Raw genomic sequence first — 14,792 nt, forward strand, 5'->3', positions numbered from 1 at the left:
GTGTGTTCACAGTCCAATTAGGGAGAATGAAGCAGGCGGCAGGCTGTGGACAATGGATGGAGCCTCGAGTCCATTGTCACCTCGTTTTTTAACTTCCTCTGCGCTTGTGCGTCTGCGTGTGCACGCACGAGCTTGTGCGCGCGCGCGCGCGCCTGTCCGTGCGCTCGCGTCAGTCGACGGGAGGTGGGAGGAGCAGGGGGTCTTAATGTGTTGCTGCTCAACGAGCACCGAGTCCGCAGCCCACTGCGCGTCGGGACGCTGCGTTTGCGTCGTTCGTCGCCTGAACTAATGCGCTCGCTCGGCATCGCCGCGTCTCCGGAGGTTGTTGTCAGCTGCTCCAGGCTGAACACCGCGCAGCCCCGCAGGACGTGGGTCGCCGTCACGTCCTCTAATACGCCGGAGGTGATCACCTGGCACCTGTGCGCATGCACTGACGTCAGACAGTGAAGGGGAACTTATTCAAAAGTTGTGCTTGTTGTGACCGACATCTGGACGGACGGACACACACACACACACACACACACACCTGATAGGTTAACACGGGGTGACTGCCAAATGCTTTGATACCTGTGTCCATTTACAAACCTAAATGGGAAACACTGTCAGACTTGATCTGCGATTTCAATTGGAATGCCAACTTGTTTGTTTGATTAAATAATGTCAATAATGTCAAGTGAAAGTTCTATGGGTCCATAATTTATCATCGACTAGTTTCACTGACTCATAAATGATCCTCTCAGCTAATGTGAGGCTATGTCAGTGTGAGTGGAACATGTAAGCAGCTACAACAGAGAAACACCCCGGGTTTCCAGTAGTTAGTGTGTGTGTGTGTGTGTGTGGGTGGGGGATATTCTCATATATAGATTTTTGTTGTGAAAATGATTATAGGCCTTCAGTCCCGGAACAATGGGGAATGTAAACACACACTGGCCCTAAATGTGTTGCTCCATCACCTGTTGATTAAACAACGGCTGAACCAACCGCCCATTCGTCCATCACTCAGTGGTCTCCCTGACATGTATCTCTCTTTTTGCATCTTAGCACAATGTGGCACCAGAGGAGAAAAGTCATGATTTGATTTCAAGGTTGACCGTTAAAGTTAAGGAACTGCTACGGAGCTGAAGGCGACACGTGACTATCAAATCAGCTGCTCATGCTCGTACAAGTCTGACGGTGCTGACAAAACTCCCCCAGTAGCACTGTGGCTGCAGGAAGGCTCATCATTTTCCGTTCTGTGAATGTGGACTCTGTTAAAGGACTACGTCATACGACGGTGATTTTATCTCGACAGGTTTTGTAAATGTTCCAGGCTAAATGAAGACCATTGTGTGATTTGTACGAACCAGATGTTTTGTCACTGATTCATACACTGAACATCTTACATGTTCATATGCATATATCTTTCTTTCTCGCTGAGTGATAGATGAGAACATTGACATCACTCAAGTTTTTTTTTCTTTTTCGGGGAGTTAGAGGATCAGTAACTTCTCGGAGTCGCCACTGGTTGCAACGCAGCTGGTCCCGGCCAATAAATAGTTTAGCACCTACTGCTGTTAAATGGTGAATTGTTGTTTTTTGGTACTAAACAAACAAGATAAAATCATGTTAACTAGTGAGCTTTAGATGTGCTAATAGGTGGACTTTGCGAACTTCATATTTAGCACACAAGACTGGTGTTGATATTTTTGTCTCATTCTTGGCAAGAAAGTGAATTAACACATTTCCCAAAATGTGGAACTTTTCCTGTAGGTGTCCGTCTCAGTTATCAGATTCAAACCATCTACACATGCTTGGGGCAAATATAGGGAGACAGCAAAACGCAAACATTTTCTTGAACGATCAATGCAGTTATCTGGAGAACATACAATATCTGGACCTCACATTTCCTCTAAACACTTTGTTACACACTCAATTGGCACTGTGTGAAGAAACAGCCTTCAGCTGATCAGCAGCCAAATAGTGACAAAGTTACTGAGCTGGTGTCACTTAGCCGATCTACAAAACACGATGCACGATTCATGCCAAGACTCCCTATGAGTTCCTTTAACATTTATAATCACATCTAAAGTGGTGTAGACGGGTCAATATTTTGTCAGCTTTACTGAAGGATTCATCCAAACTGGACTGATTCTCCACCAAATCGAACCAGATTCACTTTTGTCTTTAATGTTGATCAGGCATCAACGAAGATGTTCACAGTCCTGCTGATTTCAAAGCCCTGCATGAAATTTGTCCACCAATTATCTTATTCACACAGTGGCTCTCGGGCCAAACCTATATGCTCTACAATCAGCAGCTCATTGGTCGATCTGGAAAAAGGCTTCACACGGTTGTTGAACCATATTGATCATCAGGACCTTTTATATTCAGATCTTTGTCTCTGTTCCCTAATCCTGTGCTGCAGCTTTTGTGCAGATAGATGGAACAAGACACACGATATTTGCATTCTGATATTTACACCTGTTTTATTTTTAGCCAGCTTGAAGAGCAAGAAAATGTGGCTCGTACATGTTGTAATATGAGAAATCCGAGGTGTAAGGCCTCAATGTGAACCGCAGCATTAATTCCAGAACATCACAGGAAATTGAGTAAACACGCTTAAATGACCAAGCAGTACCAATTATGTGGCAGAGGCAGTCGTGGATTAGCAGACAGTTCACACAAGGACATAAACCTTCTTCTGTTAATGACCAGGCGAAGGGATCTGAGGAGCCGTGATGTTGCAAGTGGAGGAAGCTGATTAGCCAAAGACTATATGCCACGCTCAGGGCTGACGATGAGCGAAAGAGTGTGACTGATAGGTCAGCGTGATTGTTAGCAGATGTGCACACACAGGGCCGAGGATGGGTAGTATGGAGCTGGACACACGTGGTTGTGATCCAGACTGGTTTCTTTAATATGCTTTTTAAAATGATTATTTCTGTCAGGCAATAACATGGCGTTGATGTGTGAAACTAGGCCTTTTAAAACATCCTCATTGTCTACAAATGAGTATTACTTTATTAAAATTTGTTAATTAATTTCTGTATTACAAATCATTGGACTTGTCGGCCAAATAATTCCTTAACTCTGCTAGCTTTACTGTCACTCGATGTCACATTACAGGTTTACATCATTGTAATTAAGGACTTTGTGTTGAAAAGTCCCTATTTTGCTCAAGAATCAAAGCTCAAATTCCTGCTTGTCACACTGGTGTCGTCCGTTAATGTGAAAGTTAAAAAGTTAAAAATCCCTTTAAATTTATGTGACCGGGACAATTATTTGATTTACTGAAGAAACAAAGAGACTTTGTGTGTCACTGCATATCATCATACAGTAGTTGTCGCTGGGACTGATGCAAAGATAGTCATGACAAATTGTGAAGAGGGAAAAAACATGTCTGTTTAAATACACGTCTTTTCCATTTGAAGTACCTAGAAATGCTTCATTTGAAATACCCTTGGGTCAGCCCTGGCCAAGCTGGTGGGGAAATTATGTCTTGGCTGAATTATTACATTACCGCTGATTAGTGATATATTTTTTAAAACTGTTCTCATGGGCGCTGACTGCCAACTTTGTCATTTTGTGGCTGACTTGAGAACTAATTTATTCTATCTATTGATAATGTGCCACATTAATTATGTGGGATATTTAAGACTTTTAGCACATTCACTGTATTTAGATCATTGACGAAGCAGTTGGATCAGAGCTGGCTATTCTCCCAGGCAATGATTAATCAAGAAATAGTGTTGTTGTACAAGTAGCCGCCCAAGTTTACTTTTGTAATTGCACAGCTGCCATATAGAGTTCAGTAAAAGTTTCATTGAAAAATCCCATTCAAAAACATTATAACAGACCATTAGGTCCAGTATATAAAACCACATGAATCCCCTTGTATCACTCTGATGATGTGCGCTGCTGTTTTGCATTCACCCACGACAGAGCAGAGATGCAGTTAGTGATGAGACGCTTTAGGGAAACCGGACCCTGGTCAGTGCTGTAGTGGGAGAAACTGAAACTATGGGGCTGAGGGGCTGCGGAGCTGGCTCTGGTTCACTGGCGCCACATCCCCCTGAGCTGGTGAGAATGTGGGGGCTGTGCTCTTGCCTTTGAAGCTTTACCTCCCACTAATTCTGGCCTTCCAATTTCCACACACTGCACAGATACCCCCCCACCATCCTCTTCCCCTCCCTTTCCCTTTGTTTCCCTTATAAGGACTGGCCCGGCCATTTCCTCAGTTTTTCTGTGGGAGGTGGTACGCTTGTTTGTGAACATGGACAGGTCAGGAGAATAGCAGCAGAGTTGTTTTTTTTCTCCCATTGATGAGCAGTCACTGGAATCTTCGGCCAAAAGGCTGTGGACGCATGCGTCTCTTTTCCGTCTCCCACTACAAGCCTAGTGAATCCTCTTCATAAGCCTCACCACTACATGTAATCAAACATTTCACCCAAATGTACTGTGCTACAGGTTTGGTCTTAAAAACTTAAGTGGATGGGAAAGTAATTGACTGACATAGTCAATTGACAATAACCAAGATAAATCAAAAGTTAATCAAAAAGAAACTCAACTTCCTTGAATCTTCAGATTTTCAGCAGCTTCCCAGATTGTTGGGTCAGAGTCAAAGAAGGGACAGATATTTGTTTTCTCACATTCTGTATCACAAAATTATACACTTGTTAGTCATTATGGCAAAATGTCTTTGCCTGACTACACTAAGTTGTTTACAATGTACTTGTAAAGCGTTCATACCAAGTCAGGTTAGTCTCAGAAGAAGGGTTTACAGTTTAAGTGAAGGGATATTATTACAGATACAATATAATACTGATACAACCGGCTGATCGGTCAAAGCCTTATGTCTCTTCCACTTAACCTGTAATTATCACAAAACTATGTTTTGTTTATGAAAATGCTGCACTTGTTTCTATGAATGAATAGTTTAGCTTGAAGTACAGCTGCATGTACCTATAGCTGGAGTCTTTGAGGTAAGCATGAGTAATATGTAAAAATACACTTTAAAATTACATTTTAAATGTCTCTTTAATTACTGTACCTTATGATTTAAAGTTATTGTAGTTTACCAAAGCAATATCTATAATCAGTTCCAATGAGTTTGTTTAAAAAAAAAACTGATTGGTCATTAGTTGGACTGAAAGAGAACTAGTTTTGTAGGACGGAAAAACCAAAGTTAAAACTAAATCCACCTTGATAACCGCAAATCCTAATTTGTAGTACAGGCCTCAGGTAAACTGACAAACTAATTGACAAAAAAAATAATGTTTTCTTCTCAATATATAATTCAACAATACAAAACATTATACATTATATTGTTTGTCAGATTCTACACATTTTTCAGTCTGAATAAGGATGTTTGTTTTGATTTGTTGGCTAATTTCACAGGGGCTTTTACCCCTCACCAATACACCAACCTCTTCACCACTCCTGAGCATAAACACTTAAAAACATAAAAACTGTTTCGATTGTTTGCAGGTCTAACCTGCAATAGCATTATGTTGCTTTACTTTCACCTTTCTCTAACCTTTGTCAGCTGTTTTCATCGTAAAAGCCCTAAAAACCTACCACACACTAAATCCAGCTCCTGTCAGTAATAGTTAGCATCTAGCTGTTGAACATAGTGGGGCATTTAGCAGATGCAGTTCAGCCGAATGCAAACTTCTTCACAGTTTCTGTATATATATATATATATATATGTCTGTGTCTGCTATAATTCAAAAGATGGGATTCTGAGAGGATTCCCTACCTGATATATGCGACGAAGATCACAGATCACAGGAGTGTGTGCCTTTGCTCCTTGCATCAACAGGGATTGTCTGATAGGATTTCAATTAATGATTATCAAGAATTCACAGACATTCAAACATTCAAACTGTGCAACACATGACAGTTACTCACTAATCAACAAGCATTTGGTAAGCGAGAAGGGCATAAACAACACAAGTAAGGAAAATGCACTACTGTAGCAGAATTCTGTAACACAATTCAGAGACCTGGCATGGCCTTTTTTTTTTTTTTTACAACTAACCTGTAGATTGCAGAGACCAAGAGTGACAGGGCCATGCTGTATGGGCCCGACACTCTGGACTATTGCGCCACTATCTGATTTTAAATGATATTGTATTATTTTGTATTCTTGTTTTTATGTGTCCTCTTTGTGAAGCACTTTGTCATGGCTGTTTTGAAAGGTTTTTGTATAAATAAAGTTGTTATCATCATTATTATTATCATTACACATTAATACATTAGCATTAATGGTTTCTCCTGAGTGTTTAAGTGTTTCGGTGAAGTGATCACTGATGGGAAATTTACACACCTCTCTTCTCTCCCTTGTGTGAAGTTTCCAGACGACCCATGAAAGAACGTGGATGAGGGCTGAGCTGTAGTGCGGGCAGAAGGCTCCGGGGCCTGTCTGTTGTCCTGTCCTGCTGGTTGATTGGTGCATCGAGGTGAGGCACCACTCTCCCCGGAGAACAGAACGGACAGAGGAAAGGTCTTTCCTCCCCCTCCTTGCTCACCCCTGCCCCCTTTCCACCCTCACCCCCAACCCGGGCGCGTACGCTCTGGACCATGTCTACCAGGCTGTCGGAGGGGGGCCGGACAGAGGACCTGGAGCGGAGTAGCTGCAAACAGGACTCTCCTGTTACTGAGCGCAGGAACCGCAGTGGCATCATCAGTGAGCCCCTCAGTAAGAGCCTCAAGAACTCTCGTACCCTCTCCCAGTATACGGCAGTCTCCTCGGCCACCACCAATGGACACACGGGCAATACTGGGTCTAAGAGCCAATCAGCCAAGCCTCAGCCACCCCCGCAGCCCCAACCCACTGTCTCCGCACTGACTGCAGCCAAGTTGGACCGAACCCTAGAACAGGTTCTGGAGGGACAGAATGGCCTGCTGCACTTTGCTCAGGCAGCAGCACTGTTAAAGCGGGCCGGTATGGAGCACATGCTCCTGCCTGGGGGCATGGGAGTGGGAGTTGGCGGTGGAGACGCAGGCTCGGGGGCTAGCGACTTGGAGGGTACGTCTGTCACGGACGCCGTAGGTGGTCCTGTTGACTTCCCATATGGAGTAGGGGGTGGCTTCCCCTTCAACCCGGGGCTTTTCATCATGACGCCGGCTGGAGTGTTTCTGGCAGACAGCGCGCTACACATGGCCAGCCTGGCCGAGTACCCAGCGCAGAGCGAGCTAGCCTCTGCGATCAACTCCGGTAAAAAGAAGCGAAAACGTTGCGGCATGTGCCCACCTTGCCGACGGCGGATAAACTGCGAGCAATGCAGCAGCTGCCGGAATCGCAAAACAGGCCACCAGATCTGCAAGTTTCGCAAATGTGAGGAGTTGAAGAAGAAGCCCTCTGCTGCTCTGGAGGTAAGATGGTGGTGGTTATGATGTGCCTCTGCTTTGTGAGCAATTCTATAGGGTTCTCCAAAAATAAGTAGTAGTAAGTTTTTTAGTCAAAACTTACTACAAACATTCAATGCATCCAAATAAATTAAGGTAAATTACCCTTAAGGGAAAACCGAGATAAATGAGCCAAAAGTTTGTCACCTTGGAGTTGATCCACACCCAAACATTTGGAAAACAGTACACGAGAGATCTGTAGACGTCAAAATGAAATTTCAGTTCAACAACTGATGCACATTCCCTTTTAAGAGATACTTTACAGTGGGCTCACGGCTCCACATGCAGGGAAATGACAGTTGGTGAGGAGAGTGGTGGGTATGTTCAGGGTAAGCATGCACCATGGGGTCTCTTTAATCTGTCCACCATAACCACATCAACACCGTGCCCGCGTCTTTCAATCAGAAGATAGATTTTCTAGATTGTTGTGCGTTACTACACATTATATGTACCTTCAAAAGAGCATTTGCTGTTTGGTTCATCCTCCTTATTCTTACTTGTGCATATGTTGATTTTGTAGAAATGTAAAGAAACAAAGTGTGCGTGGATGCAGGAAGCAGTAATTGTGAATATGTGCCCAGTATGTGTTGGTGTGTTTATGCACATGCGTGGGCATGTTTGAGTATGTTTGTGCATTTAACAAGGCCCATCTGGCCACAGTGCTGTCATCTGGAGCACCAGGTGTCAGTGTGGCACATGCGCCCTCCTTTTGCTGCCGCTGTCTCTCTCTCTCTCCGATGACACTCCTGCTCATCTAAATGGCCCCTCCAAACTTCCTGTCTGTTACCTCCATTACCACTCGGTGGCCTAACGAACCCCGGCTGTGGCGACAGAACGACCAATCATGAAATCAATTTCAGCAGATGTTCCATCTCAAAGGAGATAAAATTTGGTGATCAATGGATAATAGTGTCACTTTGGCTTTACATAATAAATTGATAGATGTGTAACAGTCTGAACACAAACCGGCACAGAGGCCTCTGGTCTAATTGTCACAAACTGGATCTGCGCATTAAACTGCCCGAAGCTTTAGTTCTTTCTCTTTCTGATGTTGATTGGGGGTGACAGCCTGGCCCCTTGTTTGTCAGCTGAAAGTTTGGTTGTTCAGGCCCCATGTGCTGACTTCATCCACAGTGAAATGCTCCGTATAGGGGTAGTTTGGTTATCAGAGAATGTTGAGTGAAATAAATTTATGGGAACCTTTCTTGAGTTGCAAAATGTGCTTAGGTTTGGTAATCCAGCAATGATGTCTGTTTTTATTCCTGTCAGGATGATGTTTTTATTGAGTGGCAATGCATTAGTTACAAACAGGCCAATGTGAGAAGCCTGTGTACTTCAAATACTATTCACACAAGAATTGTATACAGTACGTGAACACTTGGGAGCAGTTATTGTCCTAGAGCTGAAACAATATTGATAATTGATTAATTGTTTTATTAATTTTTCAAGCGAAAATAGTGAAGCAATGCCAAATATTCTCTAATTTAGCATCTCGCTTGAGAGGATTTCCTGCTTTCCCTTGTCATATATAATTGCAAAACAAATATGTTTTTTTTGGCCTTTTGCTTGAAAAAAATGAGACATTTAAAGAGGTTGTGTTTGGATCCGTGAAGTTGTGATGGGCAAAATAATGTTTCACAGACTAAACGATTTATCAAAAAATAATTGGTAGATTAATCAATAATGAAAACAACTGTTAGTTGCAGCCCTGCGGCATACCATACAGGAAATCAGTTTGCTGCATCAAGCATAGAAAAGAACAGATCTATAACACTTGAATGTGAAAATTTGGAAAATAATGTGCGCTGATCAATCTTGTACATGATTTGTCAGACCGTTGTGTGGTTTTTAAGTGTTGCATTCGTCACTAGCAAATTGATGAGAGGCTTCGTTTGCTTCTGTTGATGATTCGCCAACATGGTGAGATATGTCATAATGAACTGTAGGTGGTACGACCCGATGTGTGCAACAAAGAGGAATTCAATTTTAATTTATGAGTTGCAACCGATGTTGGCGAAGCCAGTTAGCCAGATACCAGTCGCTCACACCAGTGGTGCCAAACCCAAGCAGGCTTGAATATTCATGAATGTTGCTATAGGTCATCATGATGCTTGTAACGTCAGTCTTCTGATGAATGAAACACTGAGGCAGAAAAACCTGCCAACCTGCAAGGATAGCAGTCCTATTATTGACTATAATAATTATTGAGTTGTGATTACCTTGCACTGATTTTTTTGTCACTCCTGACATTTGAGAAGATCTACTACTCACTTATGTAATTCCTGTGTCTGTCAAGCAATTTCCTCTTTTTCAATCCAGAACTGAGAAGGAAAACATCTGCTTACAATTACATTTCACATTTACATAATATATAAGAGTAATGAGTATTTTTAAAGGAAGAAATGTTTTGTTGTATAAGTGTGGATTTTGCAAGCTTTTCAGACTTAAACATTGCCCCAAGTTCCCCAGACATCCGAATCATCTTGATGTATTATTATTTGTCACAAAGCTGGAAGGTGGACAGCTACACTCTAAAGCTGATCTCTTCATTCAACAGAAATCCATTAAATAGTCTCATTTCATTTATATCAGGCATTCTTAGAGATGTGAGAGTTTCTGCAGTGCCACAGATGCTACTGACGGTCATGAGATAGTGATCGGAAAGGCAAAGGCCATTCATGCCACATATGCAACTCCCTGCACATCATCCCATACAGAAAGCATGAACTAAACCTTACAGTAACTTCAGTCACCTGACAACCTACTGCAAGAAATGAAGTCTGACGTGACCAAATAATCCCTGAAATATTCCTCTGATGTTGCCTTATGAAACCTAATGGACTTATGCATGTTTCTCACAGCTTACTGTGCTGTACATGAAAACATTGGAACACAACTGACCACATGTAAAATACACCTTTAACTTACAGTATATTCTCATTCAGTCAGGAATCCATCAAATAGGTCTGCAACCTGTTACTTGATTTGAGTAGCACAGTATGAACCCATTTCCCCCTTGACTTTGTCATTCAGTCAACAGCTCTTGTTCAGCAGGTGATTAGATCAGAGAATACAGCCTGCGCCGTGCCGTCAGTGAGCGTGATGTCACCGGTACAAGCTAAATGTCACGAGGAAGAGATTCATAGAGGATGGGCTACGTCAGGAGAGAAAGTGGAGGGCAGAGAGTCGGCAGTAAATCCAAAATGTCAATATTGCGCTGATGATGCAAGATTGTCGATTACAGTTTATAGTTTTATTGCCTTTAAACAAGGGCTCCGAGGGAGAATTTCCTGCCTCCCATCGAAGCCTATGGTGCACAGTCAGGGCAACTTGCACCTGTGTCACGAGGAGATCCTCCAGTTCACTGTGCAAGTGTGAGTCCACAGTGAACTGCAGTGAGCCTCAGCTGTAGCTCAAACAGCCCCCGAGTGTCCCATTCCCCTTCAATCAAAGACAGAGCGGTACATCCACGTCTGCTGCGGCTGTTACACTCAGTGTACAGCCTCCAAAGGGGCATGACGTCTTATTTAACATGGGTCTCGCGGTCAGTTTGTCAAATGCTTTTTGACTTGACTCCCCATGCAGCACGCCTTTATGTGCACGAAAAATGTGAGTAAAGAGACGGGATAAAAAAAACCCCCAAAAAATCTTGGCAATATTTTACTGCATTTGCATTGAAAGGTTATGCCCGTGTGTTTGTAGAAGCCTGTCAGCGTAGACGCGCTCGTTCACAAGTGCAGTCCAGCAGCAGCAGTGTGCTTATTTTAAGGGTGTTGACGGTTTCCATTGAAAGCCCATGGCAGCTCAAAGAGGAGCGTAAAATTGGCAAGTGAGGGGGAGTGAGCATGCTGAGGCCCTCGCCACCTCATAGCTCCGTGGCTGAAGATGTCTGGATTTATTCTGGGAATGCTACATTTGAGAGAAATAAGTGGGAAGGCAGCTCCTTTCCGCTCCGCGTCTGAATACCCTCCAGTGGTGTCAGTCTCAGCGACGCTGTTCAACACAGAGCAAGACAAGGGGAGTCCAGATTAGGAAGTTGTAGCGTACCTGGTTTTTTACTTGTATGTCATTGTGATACATTCAGGGCTTACTGTACATGTTGGTGGGCAATATTTGAAAATTTTACAAGACATGAGCTGAGTTTTTGTCTTCATCTGCAATATATTTTTGTAACGTAAAATCATGTCAAACACTGTGCTTCGTTAGGCTCCACTTTGCCAGTGTCAGACGTTGACGTGGGAGTAACATATTCCCCCATGGTCTTTCCTGCCCCATAGACACCGTACACCACGCAGTCAGGACTGAGGCAACTCATGCAAACTGACAGGCATGCAGACTGACACTGAGACACTCGGATGTGTAGGCAAGTTGCTGGGCAGACAGAGCGACAAGTTGGAGTGGACAGAGGAGGCTGAGGAAGACAGAAAGAGAGAGGAAGCAGTGAGGCAGCCGAGGTGTCATAGTGTGGACTGAGAGAACAGGAGAGAAGGTGTCTATCTGGAAAAAGAAATCAGTTTGTTGTTGACACAGTCGGCACAGATTTGCAGGCCAAAAGAAGAGCATTTACTGTAAGTGACTTCATTTGAATATGTCAATGCAGTCATTTAAATGCTGTTGAATAAAATAAATGCTTTATATCTATATTTCAGCTTTCAACCAAATTAGCCCAGTTTCTACCCAGACAGCCACGTGTCTCTTGGCCTATATGATTGTGATGACTGGGTGAGAATTCAGGGTCAGTGTTAAAGGTTTTGATCACTAGCTTTGAGATTTATCACCAATTTAATCAACATTTCCAGCACTGTCTCTATTAACAATTAGTTAAGACGAGAGAGAGAGAAAGATAACATAAGATAAGATGCACCTTTATTGATCCCCATAGGGGAAAATTAAAATTTGACACAGTAGCACAGAAGTGGAGCAGCACAAGGGCAAAATGTAATAAAAAAAAAAAAAAGTGTAAAAAATTAAATCTAAATAGAAAACAGAATTGGGGGTAAATAAAACAGAAATACTATTTACAATAACAAATACAGTTCAATGTAGAGGAAATGAGGCAGATTGAAGACATCATGGCCTCTGACTAATTGGGAATTTCATAAATTTTAAAAAGAAAAAAAGAAATTTCATAGAGTAAACATTCAATTAACAAAGAAAATACTAATCAGAAGATTAAATGTCTGTAAGAAAATAATTGTAAGTTGCAGCCCCATTTGCACCAGTGACCTGGACAAATATGATAGCACGGTGTTATTGTGTGTGTGAAGGATCCTGCTCTGGCTTTGAGATGTATGTATTGCGCCAATAGGAGAAAGTGTATGGGTGTATTTACATATCAATCATAACTGACTTATGAGAGCGCGATTAGGAGGAGGCTTCACCCCTTCAGCCAGATAAACAGTGAGGGTTTATGCCAACTAGAGGTCACTGGTGTTTTGATTCGCCTGTTTTCTTTCCTGCTCCTTTGAACAGCAGACAGCGTTACAGCCCACATACAATACAGTATGTGGAGATGCTCATTGTGTCAGTTTGTGTTTTTTTTCTTCTGTTTTTTTCTCGTGGGTGTCCACAAGGGAATCCTCCAAACTGTTGCTGATGAAGCCAGGAAAACAATAACCAGACTGTTCAGCGGTGCCCTGAGGCCAAAAACTGAATTCACAACGGCTTAAACAGGAATTTGCATCAGTAACATCTAACACCATGCACTGTCCTCATAAAGGCCATTGTAACTGGTGGTGATTTAACTCATTTAAGAAGCAGTTAATCTGAAAAAGGACAGGATGTTTTCGTGGTATGTGACACTGCGTGCCTCGTTTGAAAAAACATCCATCAATTGTAGTGATTGGCCACTTCACACCCACAGATCCCATTTGTCCGAACCTGTGCAATCAGCGTTGGTGAAGGAAGCGTTTCTTCTATTCCTGAGCTGCTGCCATTTTTCCATTGATTGCACATGTTCGATAATGAGGAAAAAAACTAAAGCATTTTCAGTTCAACCCAGGGACGCGTTGATTCTCCTCCCACACATTGCGTCATGGTCGGTCCGTTTTCCAGATTTTTGACATCTGTGGCAGTGCCAGATGTTGCTGTCCTCTGACTGTCTTGTGAGCAGCTGAGTGCTGCAGTAGAAAGGTCATCACAGGGATATGTGGGGTGAACTATAATTAACACACCCCCCATGAAATAAAGTTGGCAATATGCTGCTTGACCTCCAGGTTTGCGGTTGGTATTAATAATAATTTGAGGCAAACAAGGATTTATTTACTAAATCTGACTCTGCAGGAACTTTGAGGTTAAAAAAAATAAAAAGAGCAGCACCACATACACATAAACCTGCACCATTAACATTTGCTACATCTTTGAACTGTGAACTACATGAAGGCGATGAGCAGCACTTTGGTATTCAGTGTCTCCGCTGTCAGATTATTTGGGATTGAGTCATTTTAACAAATAACACAGTGTGGGCATTATTTGGTTGAGATCAACCAGAGTAATTACCTCGTATGAAGTCTTTTCACCCCAGCGAAAGTGTTTCTGTTTTTGTCAGCAGGAGTTAACTTTTAAAATGAAAGGGGATGCAACCTGGGGAGCACGAACCCCGCTGTCACTTATTTTCATGTACAGATATGAACAATGGCATTGAAAAGAACACTGCACTGCTTATTCAAGGGTAGCGGAATGGTTAAAGTGGGCTTGAAAATGAATTAGTGCTGGTACTTTTTTTGAACAAACTTCCCTGAACTAATGGGCCATTTACCACCGAGTCACCTTTATTAGAAAACTCAGAATTTGAGTGCAGCTGTGCAAGAGAACTGCACTTACACATAATTATAAATGATCTCTTTGTTATATACAGCAGTACAAATATGTTTGACAGTTGTCCTTTTAAATAGATAGGTTTGAGAGCATGGGTGTGCGTATTTGTGTTTGCACTCACAGTTTACTGTATAGGAGTCCTTATTAAACCTTCTGCTGTTGAGTTCTTGTGGAAAAGTGAATCTGAATCCATTGTGTTTGAGAATTTCAGTTCAGCAGCCGCTGTTTGGTGTGATTTCAGGGGGTGTACTGTGAGTGTCGGTTAACGTGCCACTGTGTGTGGAGGTGTGTGGCTGTACTTGAATACATATTGGTTTGGTGCGAGAGTGTGTGTGGGTGCATAAATGTTTGCCGAGCTCCTCCTGCCTCGCTCCAGGCAGAGCCTGCTGACGGAAGAATCCATGCTGCAGAATCGAGTTGCAGAGGACGCCAGCCGCGCTGCAGCTCGGGGGACCCGAGTGGCTCTCTATCTCCTGACTGGCAGGCCGCTGCTGAGCCCTGCAGCTGCATGCATGTGTGCCACTCCTGCTCAGTGCAATCAGACACAAAGATAGGCACAGTGAGAGAGGGTCGGGTGGTGGGGGGGG

At 43.0% G+C, this 14,792-nt stretch overlaps 1 protein-coding gene and 1 long non-coding RNA gene across 8 annotated transcripts in view; one reads left to right on the forward strand and one right to left on the reverse strand.

The window, feature by feature from the left end:
- cxxc5a (CXXC finger protein 5a) overlaps positions 1-14,792 on the forward strand; it is an 18,524-nt gene that overhangs the window by 1,342 nt on the left and 2,390 nt on the right. For all 4 annotated transcript variants that reach the window (XM_035626476.2, XM_047330515.1, XM_035626475.2 and 1 more), the window contains one exon: positions 6,332-7,356. In XM_035626476.2, the coding sequence (XP_035482369.1) occupies positions 6,562-7,356 (795 nt within the window). In that variant the 5' untranslated portion in view covers positions 6,332-6,561. The remainder of the gene's footprint in view (positions 1-6,331; positions 7,357-14,792) is intronic.
- LOC118301203 overlaps positions 12,801-14,792 on the reverse strand; it is a 27,273-nt gene continuing 25,281 nt past the window's right edge. For all 4 annotated transcript variants that reach the window (XR_007030405.1, XR_004790247.2, XR_004790246.2 and 1 more), the window contains one exon: positions 12,801-14,730. This is a non-coding gene — a long non-coding RNA (uncharacterized LOC118301203). The remainder of the gene's footprint in view (positions 14,731-14,792) is intronic.

Source organism: Scophthalmus maximus, chromosome 2, assembly GCF_022379125.1.
Source record: "Scophthalmus maximus strain ysfricsl-2021 chromosome 2, ASM2237912v1, whole genome shotgun sequence".
Taxonomy (NCBI): domain Eukaryota; kingdom Metazoa; phylum Chordata; class Actinopteri; order Pleuronectiformes; family Scophthalmidae; genus Scophthalmus; species Scophthalmus maximus.